This window comes from Fringilla coelebs (genome assembly GCF_963513975.1).
Source record: "Fringilla coelebs genome assembly, chromosome: Z".
Lineage (NCBI taxonomy): Eukaryota > Metazoa > Chordata > Aves > Passeriformes > Fringillidae > Fringilla > Fringilla coelebs.
In genome coordinates this window covers 23,314,159-23,330,219 of record NC_140031.1, presented here as the reverse complement: position 1 = coordinate 23,330,219, position 16,061 = coordinate 23,314,159, and the positions used below count along the sequence as shown (strand labels likewise).

Genomic DNA, 16,061 nt, shown 5'->3' with positions numbered 1-16,061 from the left:
AGCCCTTGAAAACATAGCCTTATTAAAATAGGCTTCTCTTTTGCTTAAGAAAAAAAAAATGTGCTGGCTTTTATTATTTTAAACCCAAATTCTTCAAAGTGACCAATGTGGGTTAGGCAATCCGATCAATCAGAATTTTTCAGTTTTAACAACATTCCTGCTATATACATGTGATTACTCACATCCCCAGTCAGATTAATATATTCCACTGTGTCCTGATCACAGAATGAAACTAAAAATATCCCCAAGTATTTACATTCTGCTTTCTTGGGATCCTTTCTCTGATCCTCATTGCCCAGCAAAGAAGAAAGACCCTTTTAGTAGTTCAGGGTCAGAATGCATGGGGCTCAATCACACAAATGGTAAAAACAGGTAAATGGATCTGCTTGCCCAGTCAATGGAAAGCAGATAAAGATCCAGGTGCTGGTATTTTTCCCCACTGGAGTTAAAGGAGGCAGATAAGGTTTTTTCCTTCTTCTATTTCTTCTTGCACTTTGTCACTGGATGTGGCTATTTCAGCTTGTGCCGAGAAGACTGCACAGATGAACGTCAGAACAGTGCCACCGATAGCTGTGTAGAAAGCCCAGCCCAAGGAGCAGTCTCCCAGTTTGTAAGCAGAAGCATAAAATCCACAATAGCTTATCGCCTTCTGGCATCCCCAACCTGCAGGGTAAAGTATCAAACCTAAGATAAGGAAGAGCCCTAGAAATAAAAACAGAAAGAAGTTTTACAAACAATCAGTCTAACACCAAATGCAGCACATCTAGTAATTGTTATTATGGTCACTAATACTCATAATTTATCAGGATTGGGAAAAAAATGCCATCTCATCCATCCAATCTTCCTTTACTGATTGTTCTCTAGTATATGTCATGCAGTCTTTCAACTAAATTTTAAGCTACCCTGTTATTTATGTTGTGAAAGACTTACTTTTTATGATAACAGCTTAATTCCTTATTTTAATCTCTGTACTCCTCCTACATCCTTTCCTCTCACACATTATTGCTACAAATACAGAGCATGCAAAATATTCAAGCATCTCCACCTACTGCTTATGCTTGCACTTCTGAAAAATGTAGGAATACTTGCATCCACTTTTGATTTTGTATTTAGCTAGCCCTTATTTAGCTTTGTTTAGCCATTCACCATAAATGTGTTTGCCTGTTTTCCTCTGGATTTTGCCTACATTGATTTTCCTGCCTGGAAAAAACCAACCAAACAAAAAACAACAAAAAAACCCCATCCCAAACAAAAAACAACAAAAAAACCCATCCCAAACCAAAACAAAAGAAACCCAAATAAAACCAAAACCACAAAAAACCAGTTACACTTCTACTTTTTTGGCCACATTAGGACATAGTAGAAAGATAATACTGCCAGTTCATTGAGCTGCTCTCATAACAGAGGGATTCTGGAGTCAGCCTCAAACAAACAGATCCAAGTACCCATAGCCAGTGCATACGTAACCCTGGGATCCTCCAAACGGTCGACTAACTCCTTCAGAAGAAAAGCAATTTCCCTGTGATGGCAGGGGCAAAAACCTCAACTCTACATCTGGCTAAACACCCCCAGCAGACTGGTGTGCCTCAGGCTGGAAGTGAAAAGCTCAGACTAGTTGTTCTGCCCATGTGATTGTCTCTTGTGTATTCATAGGTTTCTCTATGAAGACCATCTAATCAGTGAAGGGCTTCATTAAGGTAATTGAAAGTCACATTAGTGTCCCTGCACATCTGTCTTTGCACAAAGGAAGGAGATTTAATCAAAATGTCTTAATATGCTAGTGGCTACAGTGCTTTCTTATGGACACTAAAAAAAAAATCACAATTAATTAAACACATACCTCCCTCCTACAAGGAATGTGAGAAGGAGCTAAACATAAGAACAGCTCACAGCATCAAAATTTGCTTTCTGTTTACCTTAAAAGTTTACTTAAAAGGAAAATTATAAAAAACAGTTTTGTTTAAATACAGTCAGTTTATCCAGAAAATTAATATAGCTTTCCAGATTCCATAAATATCTCTGATTTTCTTTTTCTGCACTTCAGAGCCCTTTATTTAACCTGGTATGCTGATGAAAACAGCTGCTAAAAGTGGTTATCTTCTAGAAGTAGGTTAAAAGTTGTGCACTAAAACCAGTCTTTTTTTTTGTCTTTCCTGTAACCAAGAGATTACAAAGAACAGGTTTAAAGACTTGTTTTCATCTTCTTCTATTCACTTAGACTAGCAGTTAGAGTTCTCTGCAGTATGTTAGGGTTCCTTAATTGTTTCTTCAAAGAAATTTGGCCAGACACATGAAGTCTTCCTCACCAACAATGAAAATGTGGGTCCTAGCTAGTAAGCAGTTAATTTACACAAAATGCAAAAACCATCATCCAACTGTCTAAAATTAATGTCTGTGAATGCCAGACATTTCACAAAAGAAAGTCCTTCCTCCAGCGTTTTTCTAATGATGACACAACACCATGGGCATGAATGACCTAAATGTCATTACTCTTTGGGGCGGCAAAATCCATTCGTGAGTGATATCCGTTCTCTGTGGAGGGATTTCATCACTGCTTACATTTAAGAACCAGTGACAAATTTTATGCAGTCTTTCCTGGCTGGTTGGCCAAATACATTAAGTATAAAGTATTGCTTTATCTTGGACAGACCTGGATAAGCTGTGCATTCATCCTGCTGAGCCCTGCAGCCATTTCAGACTAAACACCAGCAGTTCCTTCTCCTCTATTCATCACTAGTTTCCTGTTCTGCGCAACCAGCATGACCACACTATGTATCTTTCCGACTGCACATTGGTATGGGCCAGTTGCTGCTCTCTCTAACAATCACAAGCCCTTTGGTAAGTAAAAATCACCATCACTGAATTAAGAAGCTGGATCTGAAATGCCAGCATAGCTGCTGCCAGCACGGAAGTTTTTTAAGTTTACCACTCCATCACTCACAAACCTAGACAGCCCGTGTTTAACAGCAAACCCGGCTTACAGGTGAGTGTCACAAACAGGACCAAGAAGACCCATCCATCACTTTTTATCAAAACTAGAGCACTGAGCAACTCCTGAAAGCTACTGGTTCATGGAATGTATGCCCCAAGCTGAGAAGCTATTACCCAAAACTCAGGCTCTCAAAAGGCACAGCCCTGCTGCCAAATGTAGTCATCAGGACTTTATTGACTTAGACCTTTTTTTCAAAAGTACAGAAAAGTTCTGGATATATAAATATAATAAATACTATAAAAAGGCCACAATTTGATAAACTTCATCTATTTTCTCACAGATGCTAACAAGATCTGGAGGAAAGCCTTAACTATGGTTTTGAATACAGCTGGAGTATGTACCTGATTTCAGACAGCTAACTTTGTAACTTATATACTGGACCAGCATAATGAAACAAAAAAAAAGTAGTATTTTCACTACCAAACTTCCTTTCTACTTCTCCATTTCAGTGCAGACAGAAAGTGTTTCATGAGCCTCTTAGCACTACCTCTAATATTTATCACAATTTCTTATTTCATTAATAACTGGTTCCTGCTTGACAGGAAAAGTAAATAAAGATGATTCCATTAAGTCAATTCAAAATAGCCACAGGAGAAAGGCACTCCTTTGGTTCATGCTAACATTCAGTTCAAAGTTCCCATATCCAGAGCAATGGCTGAGCTGTGCAGGGTCCCGGTTTTCCCAGAAAGGAGTGTTCAGTTAAAGAGGAGCTTTGCATCCTGCTACCCACTATCTCAGAAGAGTCAGTCGCAGAGCCCATCTCAATGACTCCCACAGCTTGAACAAAACAGGCAGATGATGCTCCACCACGCCCTTATAGTGCAAACCATTGCCTAAATTGCCTAAAACAGCAGACAGCAAACCAAAGCACTTAACTGTTCAACTACTTGCAGCCAGACACCCCTCAAAAAGAGCCACCCTCTACTCCTGGAAACATGGATGGAAAGGGACAAGGAGAAAAAAACTATCTTCTGTTAACAGTTTGCCTGAGACATGTCTAGCAGGAGGAGAGTAATTATTAATTATAGAGGTTTTTTAATAAATCAAGAAAAAGAACAGAGAATAAAAATTGAGTGCTCTGTCTGAACAAGTTTTCTACAATTAATCTTTTCAGTTTTTTGTGCTGCTGTACAATAAATAATTTTTAATTCACAGCCAGCCTACCTGTGGAATTACTGCTGTTTGTTCACCCTGCTGGGAGGAACAAATTCACTCTGAAAACATTACAAGCTGTTTTCCACTGTGCTCATCTACAAGCACATACACAGAGTTCATGCTTGCACTGTTCTAGATTTAACTCCCTCTCTGGGCACAGCTGCACTGCTGAAACTGCAGGTTCTGCTGTACACATACTGCTGTTCCTACTTTTTAAGCAGCACAATTCCACTTCCTGAAATCAGCATGATTATTTTTCAAAATTTCCTTTTTGTTAGTTGTTGCTGGTTCTCAATTACCTCTTCTCTGAGGAATCGTCAAAGCAGATGTATGAAAGAATGTCACACAATGTTGCCAGATGCCTAGGAATGACAACAGAAAACTATTCAAAATTTTTACCTATAACTCTCTGGTGTAAGTTCTGTCAGCAGAGAACATTTTTACACCTTTCACTGAAGGCAATTTCACAACATAACCTTTTATTGTCAGGCCCTAATTACTTGCTTTTGAAAAGATGCCTTTGTGAGATTTAAATTTTAATGTAACTATTAGATTACTACATATCTCCTGATTACAAGAGCCTATTAAACATCAGGCATTCTTTACTTCAGTGGTGTAGAAGCAACTCCTTTCTCCTAAAACACCAAAGCAAAACCTTACAGCACACTGAGAACATCAATATCAATATAGCAGACTGCATCACTAAGCAAAAATATTTCAGAAGACAGTTGGGTAATGCTTTTCCTATAGGAGAAGACTTTTTTGTGCACTAAGAGCTTCTCCCCTTTTAAAGGCCTGCAGCTGCAGCGAGGTATTGCTCCTCCTGGTTTTTATACACAGCAATGCTGCCAGGTCAACATTGTGGAAAACCAACAGACCAGCCTTTCATTGTGGGCATTTTTATGCCATATTATGAGCTGGGGTTCAGATCTGAGGAAAACCTTTCTTCTTCCTTGGAAGCAGCCCTTGAGACAGGAGGTAGGGCAAAGGCTTGTTTAGCCAAATGAAGGCGTGCTATTTAGTTTTGACAGTCTCCTGTGCAGCTGCTGTTGTGCCATATTAAACAAGAGCATATACTAACAAAGCCACTTTCCACTGCAAAGCCTGAAACTATCTACTCATTTCCTAGCAAAATTGTAAAAAAAAGCTTTTAAATACTGCTGAAGAAACAGGAAATTGAGCAGCTGTGATCAATGAGGTGGCGTTGCAACAGGCTCCTATGGAGCTGCATGACTGAGCAGCAACATTTTAAGAGAGGAAAAGAAAAAGGGTAAAAGGGTGAAAGCAGGGAGGGGCTAGCTTTGCAGTGCAGTGCAGGTGGGCTGCATCCCCAGTGGCACTGATCCTGATTGTTTTAACCTTCTGCAAAACCACAGGGGATTAAGAATCAGTCCAGGGACACTGCACCCTGCCTTTAACGCTCACATTTCCACATGTGTCCATATGCTATCTGAACATTTCATGTGTTAAATATCTGTACAAATATACTAGTGTGGCTTAAGCCAAGAAGGCTTTCCCATATGCAAATTTTTTTCCTGACAAACCCAGCAGGGATGCTACCAGGTTACCACTCATGCACTTTTGATCACTTTGCCCCCTGACAGACAGGTGAAGAGACAGCCTCCTACTCGGCAGCTGCACAACAGACACCTTCAGCCTGTGAAGTGATTCATTTTAACCAGATGAGAGCTCAAGAGATGGGCTCAGGCCTGCTGACATGGTGTTTCTAGCACTCCACACTGGCTATAGGAAAAACATGAGATGCTGAATGGAGCACTGCTTACAGCACCCCACCCCTGCCTCTGCAGTTGCTCTTCAGCCCCCTGAATGGCTGCCAAGCCCACCAAATGCAAGGAGCTGACCAGAGGCAGGTAGGTCTTGGTCCAGAAAGAAAGGGGAGACTTTGCATGTCCTAGTGTCTTGGAAATGGCTTCTGGCCCACTCATAAATGCTGCATGAGGAACAAAAGAAAAATTCACAGCATTATGAAGATCAATGCTTTAAAAATCCTGCCTGGACACCACAGTTGGTGCAGGCCAACCCAAGCAATGTGTTTTGGGGCACGTTGGGAGCATGGCTGTTGAGAGGGGGAGGGTTGCCAGCAGGCAAGTGCACACCTTCATATCTTCAATCACTGCAGATGACTGCTCACATATATAGATTTCAGTGTACACTAAGCTGAGGCAGATGAATTAGTAGTTTAATACTACAACCAGGTGGATTTTTTTCCCCTTTAGAATTGTCTCAGGGTACTGTAAGGGCATGCACATACCAGAAGAAAAAAATATTTCCCTAATCACTGTCTTCCCAGGCTGAGGAAGAGGGTAAGGCCCCTGCTCTCATGTTTCTTTTCCCATTATTACACAAATTGTAGATACTTATTCATAACCAAACCTATGCAATCCTCTGATGACATTAGTGCTGTTGCAATCTGCAAACAGACACAGAAATACTGCACAGGGAACTACTGGTGGGACACTCAACCATTATGTTTTACTACCCTCCAAAATAAGCTCCAAAATAACTCAGTCTATTCCTAATTCCTAATGTTAGGAATTTAGGAGTTGTTTATTATATTGGTATGATCTTACTGCTTAGACTCCTCTGAAGTGAAGTGTGAGCCTGCAGAGGGCTGTTTTTAAGAGAGGACAGGGTAAATTCACCATTAGTTTTTAATCATTTTTATGTATGTGGTGAGAGTGCCCATTAGTTGGGAGGGAAGAAAATGTGTAGACTGAAAGTAAAATCAATTCCAAGCCTTGAAGTGACACTGCTGCCTCTTTGCTGGCTGTCAGCCATGTGAAGTCACCACACTCTGGGGGTTCCCATGTGGTGACTGTCAACCCAAGCAAATAAGTCAAGATAAATCATGTTATAAGGGAAAAGCCAAATGTTTAAATTTTATCAGCAGTACAGAAATGAACAAAGACTCTCCACTCATCGGGCCATTGCTCAGGAACAGCTACCTCTCACATTTTACCTTAAAACCCAAAAAAGCACTGAGTGTTTTTAATTGAGGATGACCCAGTAAAAGGCTCAGTCAATGCTCCTAATTGGGAAATTCAGTTTTAGGTAGTAAATTGAAGGAGGCTTCTGAATCAGGAAAGAAAGGCCATATTAAATATTCTGTTCTTGAAAGAAGTAGGGGCCAAGATCCCATCTATTTCCTACCACTCACCATAACCTTTTCCACTGCTGTTCAACCAGTGAGTGCCATTGCCTCCAAACCACCAATCAATCATGCTGGATTAGCAGAAAGGGAATGAAATATGACTATAGCTCAGTAAGGGAGCCCAAAACAACCACCTCCCTTAGCTGAAACAGAGGTAAAAGGGCTGCAGGTCACCTTTTTCATGGCCTTACATTTCCTCAATACTGATCCCGTAGTACAAGCAAAACTTCAGTTTGGGGGTGGGGGAGAGGAGCTGCAGAGGAACTAGGACTCAGGCTGAAGGAAAAGGCAAATGGAGATGCAGGAAGGGGAGAATTTCCTGTGGCTTCATGAGCTATTCAGCAGCACAGTGCAGGCATTCTCTACTGGGTAAGAAAGCACAACTCAAATCCACTTACTTCCTCACCACCACATCAGAAACACCGAAGACAGAAGCTCAGCAAAAGATAGCCCCTTTTCTTAAAAGAGCTCATTTCAGCTTTTTTTCTTGTGTTTGAGTGAGAACACAGCATTTGCTAAGTTTGAATGTTTTCTTTGTGTTTCCATTCTATATACAAATAGCAGGATCTGTATTGGCTCTGAGGCCTAGAACCAAAAATCTGACAGAAACAGAGCCCTTGTGCTCTCCTGATATCCCCATGGCCTCTTGGGGTCACCAGCACTCTTTCCCACACCACCAGGGCAGGGGTGTAAAGAAGTGCTCAGCACTTCACCTCTGTCGGTATAAGAGACCTCAGGGTGCACATGTGCCACAGGTAAAATCTTTTTCAGTGGGAGTCTCTCTCACATTAAGCGCTGTTTGTTGGAAGAGATTTATGCTTGCCGAGATAATCAACTGCCAAACTTGATCACTGAAAGTCTGAAATTTTTGTTTATTTTTCTATTCATTTTAAGCTGCTGCGTGTCCGCTGGTTTTCAAGTGCCCACCTTGATAATGCAGGAGATGAGTCCGAATCTAACAAAACACTGAAATCTGCATTTTATTTCTTTGAAGTTACTAATGGTCTCCCTCAGGCATAATAGCAATTTAGCACTTGAACTCAGTTTTCCTTCCCTGGCATATTCCAAGACAGCAGTCCCCTTTGCATGAACTTTCAGCAGCCAGTGTGCATTAGATATCATGCTGGCATTGGGCCATGTAGGTTACAGGAAGCACTACACCGCAGACAGCAAAAAGAGTTCAGACTGTCAGGATTTCCATCAGAAATCCCTCTCCCCTCCCTTTTTATTTCTTCCCACCCCAAGAATTCAGAATTCTGGCATCAGAAAAGAAAAACTCTGAGCTGAATCCAAAGAGGAAATATGCTTTTTGAAAAATGCATGCTCTGCGTTTTAGAAAGACAAACAAGAAGCTTCCTTGCCTTCAAGGGCAAAATCACTCTTGCTTTGCTCTCCTACTGTTTGGGCTCCCTGGCTGTTCAACAGTTTCTGTTGCCTGAAGGCAACATCAGCTCACAAGGTGCCTTCTTCCTTATGCACCAGTTTGTCTCTTTCTCAGACAAAATAATGCCTTTGTACAGCATGATCCCACCTATAAACAAATATCCTAAACTATGCTGCAACTACCGTAACCTTTTCTGTTATGGTCTGAACATAAAAGAGCTCTAGAAGCCTCATGCCCTTCTACCACAGCTTGTGTCTCCTGCTTTTTCTCCCCTCTATGATGAAAGGTCTGGCTGACCTCCCACTTCCTCCCCAGCTTCCTCCTCTGCAACTCCCACTGGACTCCTTAACTTCCAGCAGCCAGGAGTCTGCAGTTGCATGGCTGCACACACCATGAGCCCACCCTGTGTGTCTGGATTCCCACTTCACCCATCCCCACAATCAGCTCCAGATCCTCATCCCCTTCAGATGGTTCCTATCACACTCTGCTCAGGCCATCTTCCTAATCACCCAGCCTCCCAAAATGAATATGGTGCCAAGTAAGTATAACAGGCTGAACAATTTCTCAGCTTAAGAGATGTAAAACAAACTCTTTCAGCAGTGAAGACAGACTGTTATACACACAGCTGGTTTGAAACTGAATTTCACCTCTTCATTTTAGAAAGCTGCAGAGAAGTTTCTTTGCATTTGAGGGTAAAGTCGTACTCCTGGAACTGAACTATTGCCAAGGTCCTGTAGCAGCTCCTGATGGAAGAACCCTCCAAGATACCAAGAAAGGAAAAGGAGAAGACATGGATAGTCATAAAGAGAAATCATGAAAAGGTCAGCAGAAAGAAGACAAAAGAGCTCTTGAGACACCTGAGAAGAGAAAGTACTGTGGAAGAGCTATCATTGCTTGGGACTGAGCAGGGCAACAGTCAGGGGGGAAAACAAACCTCTCAGACCTTGGAAAAGAAGAAACTTCTGGGATGACAGAGAGAGGCCCAAAGCTGCAGCATCTGGACCCAAACAGACAGACTCCACTAAGCATCCGAGGGAACTTAATGTTCTCTGGCCTGCCTGCAGCAGCCTTTGAAAACACAAACCTCTGCTTTGGCTGGCTGGACATCTACCTGTTAAAGATACCAGTGGCACAGCCAGCTAAGCCACACAACAGGAAAATGCAGCCATATATTCACCTGAATAAACCAGAGACACTCCTTGGTCTGCACCTGGGACACAGCAGGTCTTCTGACAGATGCAACCCAATTTTTACATGCTTCTGTCAAGCCCCATTACAGTTAGGAGACAGTGGACTGTGAACAGAAGAAGAGATGAGAAGGGGGTGACCCATGAGAGGCCTTCCAGATGAAGCCATTAGCATCCTGGAAAGATTTCAGAGAAGAGGAACTATTTTATCTTCTTTTGGTAAATATTCCTGGCAAGGCAGCCCTGTTCCAGCAGAGTAAAACAGAAGTAAAAGAAACTGAACTCCCAAACCCATTAGCCTTCCTGATGTGTCAGCTCCATTTCCCCACTGCTCTCCCCAAAGCTTTTGCAGGCACATGATGTCAAGCTCCCCACAAAAAACTACAGGGGCTTGCTCAAGTTCTGTGGTTGATATGATATTGGTGCAGCTGATTTAGCTTCCTCCCCCTGGTGTGCAGTCAGGGTGCTGCTGGTGCATTGTGGCTCAGCTGCAAGTCAGGCAGACACTGGCTGTGGGGAAGGGGCTGTGTCTGCCCAGCCATGGCAGACACCAAAAAAGGAAGCCAAGTTGCTGATTATGAACTTCATAAAGGAAGCTATCAGAGATGAAAGCCAAACTTGGTTTAGGCTCTGTCCTAAGCTCTCCCCACCCTCCTTTGAGGCTAGGTTATGTTTACATTATATTACTTAGCAACAAAGTGAAGTACACAAGCCCAAGTAAGACTAGTAAATACTCATGCAATTAGGCTATAGACATACCAAGATCAGTACCGGATCACCAATTAATTACTTCCTGTAGCTACATGATTACTGTGAAAATTTACTTTGAATTGATTCTTGTCAGTTAGCATGTAATAATATCCTTTCTCCTCCAGCCTCTGCATTTCAAGTGATTCACAGACTAAAAGTAGAATACTTTCCCTAAAAAGACATACAAATGAAAGTCTGCCTGGTCTTCCTGCTGCTGGATAGTAATTATCTATTCAATTACATGTCTCCATTCTCTGCACTCTCTAATGCAGAGAAAACATGCTTATCCAGATGAAACAATTTTCAAGCATCTCCAAAACCAGGGCTATTGATTACTGTTTCTACCGCTGCAGAATAAAAGGCACTGCAGTTTGAAAGTAAAGGGGTAGAAGAAGTTCTTTCTCTATAACAAAGGAATTACAGGAGTTTAAACAACAGCCATATTTTCTTCCCTTATGGCCTTCTATTTCTCATTTTCTGCCATAAAAATAACAAAAGAATCCCTGTGGTCCAGATATTTGTATGGCTTCCTCCTGTTGGTCTAAATGACAGTTTGCACATTTGTCTAAGGGCCATAACAGAAGAGATGTTGCTTTCTTTTCTGTAATTTCACCTTAGGCATCATCCACAAGTGATCTTGCTAGACTGGAAAGATATATCCGGTGTCTGTTATTGTTTTTCATGATGAATTCCAGGAATAAATTAGGTTGCTGTATGTTTTTAATTATATTAAATCTCTACTGCAAAGATACAGAGATTTTAAATGAGATTGTCTGCAAGATCCTGGGTTCCTGTAGACTACTCTACCATGTGTGCATCTCATGTTTAAAAAGGAGATGTTTGACATACTTGCAAATTTTGTACTGACATAGACTGATTAACAAAATTATTTTGTGAATTCTTCTTGTACACTTACTAAAAACATAATTGTTCATATTAGAAAGAATGATGCTATGTTAAAATTATTAAGGTGGGGTTATAACTTGTTCTCTGGTCAGGGCATTAATTTATCTATCAAAATCCCTGTCTGAATTAGCCATGCTGACAACTGTCCCTCTTGAGCAACTTGCTTTAAAAAAAAGCATTTTTCAAAACTCAGGAACTGACGAAGTTTAAATTAGCATCCTTCATTAGCCAAAAGGAAAGTAATTGCAACTAGGTAAGCAGATGCTATAATTCTACTGGAACAAAAGTAGCAATGGACCCAATAAAATTAATCTTGAGAAAACGAGCTGTGAGCCACAAGATACCTGGCTGTAAATACTGGCAGCAATGTTTCAGTAAGGTGACCTTTCTCTTACCCAGTTTCATGCTGTGTCATTTATCTGAATTGTAAGAAGAGAAGTGCTCTTATGCTTAGTACAGCTTGAGAAGGACTGATCTATGCCCTAACACATATGAAATGCTTTGTCAACTGTACTGTTCAATGTTTCACGTGGCAAATCCCATTACGGGTACAGCTGGATTGATAATAAAACATAAGACTGTCTTAGCATGCATTTTCTCACAAAAGCATGGTCTCCAGAACACTATTCTAAAATACAAGTATCTTCTACCTGCTAATCCTAGGTGACAGACTAGGTATTTTGAGATGGTATCAGAGCTATAAGTTATCTTTTCAAAAGACCCAAATCTGACATGCCAAAGATCTATTTATACTGCGAAGCAATCCCTCCTGTGAAAGTGCCCTTCCAAAAGAAAACAAGTAATAATTGCATCTCCTGGAAAAATAGTCATGGATAATTTCTGAAGCATAGAGTAAGAAAGCAAGGAACGAACAACTTCCTCTGGTTTAATCTGCACTGCCAAGCTGCTTCCTTGTCACACTGCTTCTGGCAAATTCTGTGCACCAAGACTACAGCAAAACAGGTCATATTCATCTAAAGGACCTGATATGCTAATTGTATGCCATCATATGCACAGATGCATCTTTATCCAACCTAGGGATATAATTCTGCTCCAGAAGTACAAACCTTACATTGTGGGTGACATGAAATAAGTCTTATGCTTCTATACTGAAGATGAATGAAGTGGCCAATGGTGACAGCCACTCTGGTAGTGCTTCAGGAGGCAGCATCAGCCAGTCCCTGGCATGTAACGCTGGCTTTGGAGGGTTGCAGCAGGCAGTAAACTCAGTCTTCATCTACTTCCCCATGTGTATTTAAAATAAGATTATGTTAGGTCTCAACTAAGCAAATGAAACCATCCAGCTTTAGGTAAAGGTGTGAATATCTATCATGACATCTCCTGTTTAGGTATAGCCATCACAGACATGTTTGGCCACCTCAGTGGAGGTGGGAAGGGGGAAAGCTGGATTCACATTTCAGGCAAAACAAGTTAAAACCTAATTTTTTGTTGTGATTAAATAATTTTGTGAATTGAAAACATCTGCTTAAGAGCCCCACTGAGATAAGGAGGGGGCCCTGCTCATTCCCTCCCTCCTCACGGGTCTCTGAGGGCTGCCAGAGGCAGGGCTGAAGACCACTCTCCTCCTCCAGATGACCACACACACAGAGAGTACAAAAGATGAAAACCTGTGTATGAGACAGGTTTTCCCCGCCGCTCAGTGGCAACTACAGAAAAATGAATACTTCTTTAACTAAGGCTGTCCAGGGTTGGTTTACTAACAATCATTTAATCTCTGTAAAATCTACGGGTTTAAGCAGAAACACCAAATCCCTAGAACAAATTCGTCTTTTCAGACAAAGCACAGCTGATCCTTGAACACTAAAAAGACAAGCTCACTGGGCTGTGTAACTGCAGCTGAACAATAAGCTGGCTAAAGGAAAGGTTTATCTCAAGGTATCACTTGTCAAGCTCACAGCTTTGAAGGAGGCTGCTTCACATGAAATGCTGGAGGAACTGGGTGTGCAACTATAACCAGTTCTTATTCCCAGGGTGGTTTTTACTCTCACCACAGTCATGAAGCCTGTGAGACACTAAGGAAACTGCCTTTGGTCCATGGAAAAATTACTAAAGTAGCGAGAGGGAGATAGACTGCCTTAATATGAGTATTAACTTTGTTCTCTGCTGGTAGCAAAGGACAGAAGTTTTTGTAACTGAAAGAAATTCAAACAGAGGAAAAAAAACGAACAGCAAACAAAAGCAATACTGGTCAGTTCATTTTGGCACACATTCGGCGGCAATTCTGCTGCCAATGTCAATGTATTACATGCTGTGTGGCTATAAATTTCAGTTATGGTTGAACAAACACCAGCGTATAGAATCACTCTGGGTCTGCCTAATGCAGTCAGTCTGCAGGCAGGCCAGAACTGCTATGTTTCTTCATCTGAATCACCCCAAAATTAAAAGTTTAGTTGCTCTCAAAGTGCACGTACCTGCAATCCCTTGTAGCAGCCCACAGACATTAAAAATGCTTTTCTTCATAATGCTCTGCACACACATAGTGAAGACAGACACAAATGCCACGGTGCAGAGAATCATGATTCCCATGGCTAGGAAAATAGCGGTTGCCTGCCAGAACCCACTGGCAATCTCACTGAAGTTTTCGGCGTAAGGACCACAAAGCGTGTCTCGTCTGGAGAACTGCATGTGGGAGATCCTGGTGCAGCGCCCGTAGATGCCCAGCGTTGGACGGTAGGGCTCCTGCTGTCCCCCCGTCCTGTTGTCCACCTCCTCGGAGCTTGAAGGCTTTGCTTTGCCAATCAGCCAGTCCGCACTCATGAAGGCAATGAGCTCTGCAAAAGCCACCACGATACTCAGGAGAGTCCATAGCATCGACCGACACGTTACAATGACATGACACATATTGATGTCCAGTGCTTGTGATCAGTGCAGCACACTTAAAACCCAGACACAAGGGAGAAAAAATTAAATTAAAAAAGGAAAAGGACCCTAGGAAAATCACTGTGGCTGCCCTGACTACTTTCTCAACTCTCTCACAAAGGCCAGGACGAAGCTTCTCAGGAGAAGAAGTGAACAGCCTCAAGTCTTGCAAGCAGTGCAATCATTTGTTCTCTCTGTTTAGTTCCTCCTTTTTTCTTTCTGGGATGCTGAGCTCTGAAGTATGAGTTTCTTTCTTAACATTCATACTGGCACATGACACTGCAGGCTGGTGGGGGAGGCTACAAGGACTGCCCACTGTTTGACATCATACACCTACAAGAAGAGAGAAAACACATCAGCAGTGAGAAATAAGTCATTTCCACCCCCACAACAAACGAAGATCTGGCACAGATTCACATCAACATACAAAGCTCTAACAAGGGCTGGTCAAACAGAGCCTGCTGGAAGCCTCTCTGATTTGTTGCAGGGGAGTAATTAATCTCCCTCCCACTGCTGCCAATACTTACAATATCTGCTGTGCCCTATCCCATGGTGGGTGTTTGTCAAACACTTTGCAAGCAAAGGTCTCAGTAACACCCAGTGGTCCCACCCACTCCTACCACTACACCCCCATCATCATCTTCTGGTCCAAATTACCAAGGGTGCTGGCAGTCACCCAGCAAAATGTTTGGACATGTTTAAGCAGTTTCACAGATGTGCAGCTCCCGCCTTCACTTTGGGGAGGCAGCACAGCCTGACTTCAGGACAGAGGCTGAGCACAGCTCCACATGCCACGGGCACCTAGGTGCAACAGGCAATGAAGGAACCTTGTTCCAAACTTCTGGGTTTCTGCTGACTGCAGCTGAGCCAACCCCGCCTCAAGAAGAGGTGAACAAGATTACAGTTGCAGACAGCTCACCCTGTGATGTGGTGACCCCTTTGAAGCCTGGATTTTGCAAGGAGTGGTGCCTCCCTGGGTCTGGGATCAAGGTTTGCACCAGCGTTTCAGGAAAACACTGCCTGCAGGTGTGTCACAGACCTCATCTTGAACAGCTGCCAGCACTGGCAGCCTCTGGTGACTTATGCTGTTGTAAACAGGAATCTATGGAAAAGCAGCCCAGTCACTGCCAAGGGGCCAAAAGCCCCAGTCAGAGGGTCTGCCAGTCAGCCTTGAGCTTCCCAACTCCCCCCAATTCCCCTCCTCTGCAGCCCTGTGTATCTGCGACTGCAGCAAAATGTTCCCCAGGGCTTTCCCCAAGCCATTATACTGCCTTTCAGCAGCGGCTGATGACATTCCCAGAGTTACACTTATCTGAGTACAAGAGGCAGAGATCACTCTACTTCCAACTCCTATCCAAATATCGGCCTCAAAATAACAAACAGGTCATCCCACACGCCTCTGCTCTTGTACTGAAACAGTGTTGCCTGAAAGCAAGGGTGGGAGCAGGAAATGCCCTCATGTTACCCCCTCCACTATGAGAATCTAGCACTTTGAAGTTTTCTTCACCAAACCCCAAACACTGAGACGGAACTAGAGGCACGAGTAAAGAACCAGATCTGGACCTCACTGCTGTGCTGCTGCAGTCACTAGCTGCCAGAAAAACAGGCATCCCCAATATTTTTTTTTTAGGTTTG

General features: G+C 42.5%; 1 protein-coding gene across 1 annotated transcript; it reads right to left on the bottom strand.

Moving 5' to 3' along the window:
- Positions 1-445: 445 nt before the first annotated feature.
- Positions 446-14,408, bottom strand: LHFPL2 (LHFPL tetraspan subfamily member 2; the record flags this gene model as incomplete). The annotated part of the gene is made up of 2 exons (XM_084224604.1): positions 446-702; positions 13,979-14,408. 2 exons carry the CDS (start codon positions 14,406-14,408, stop codon positions 446-448), a joined length of 687 nt encoding a protein of 228 aa, XP_084080730.1.
- Positions 14,409-16,061: the final 1,653 nt, after the last annotated feature.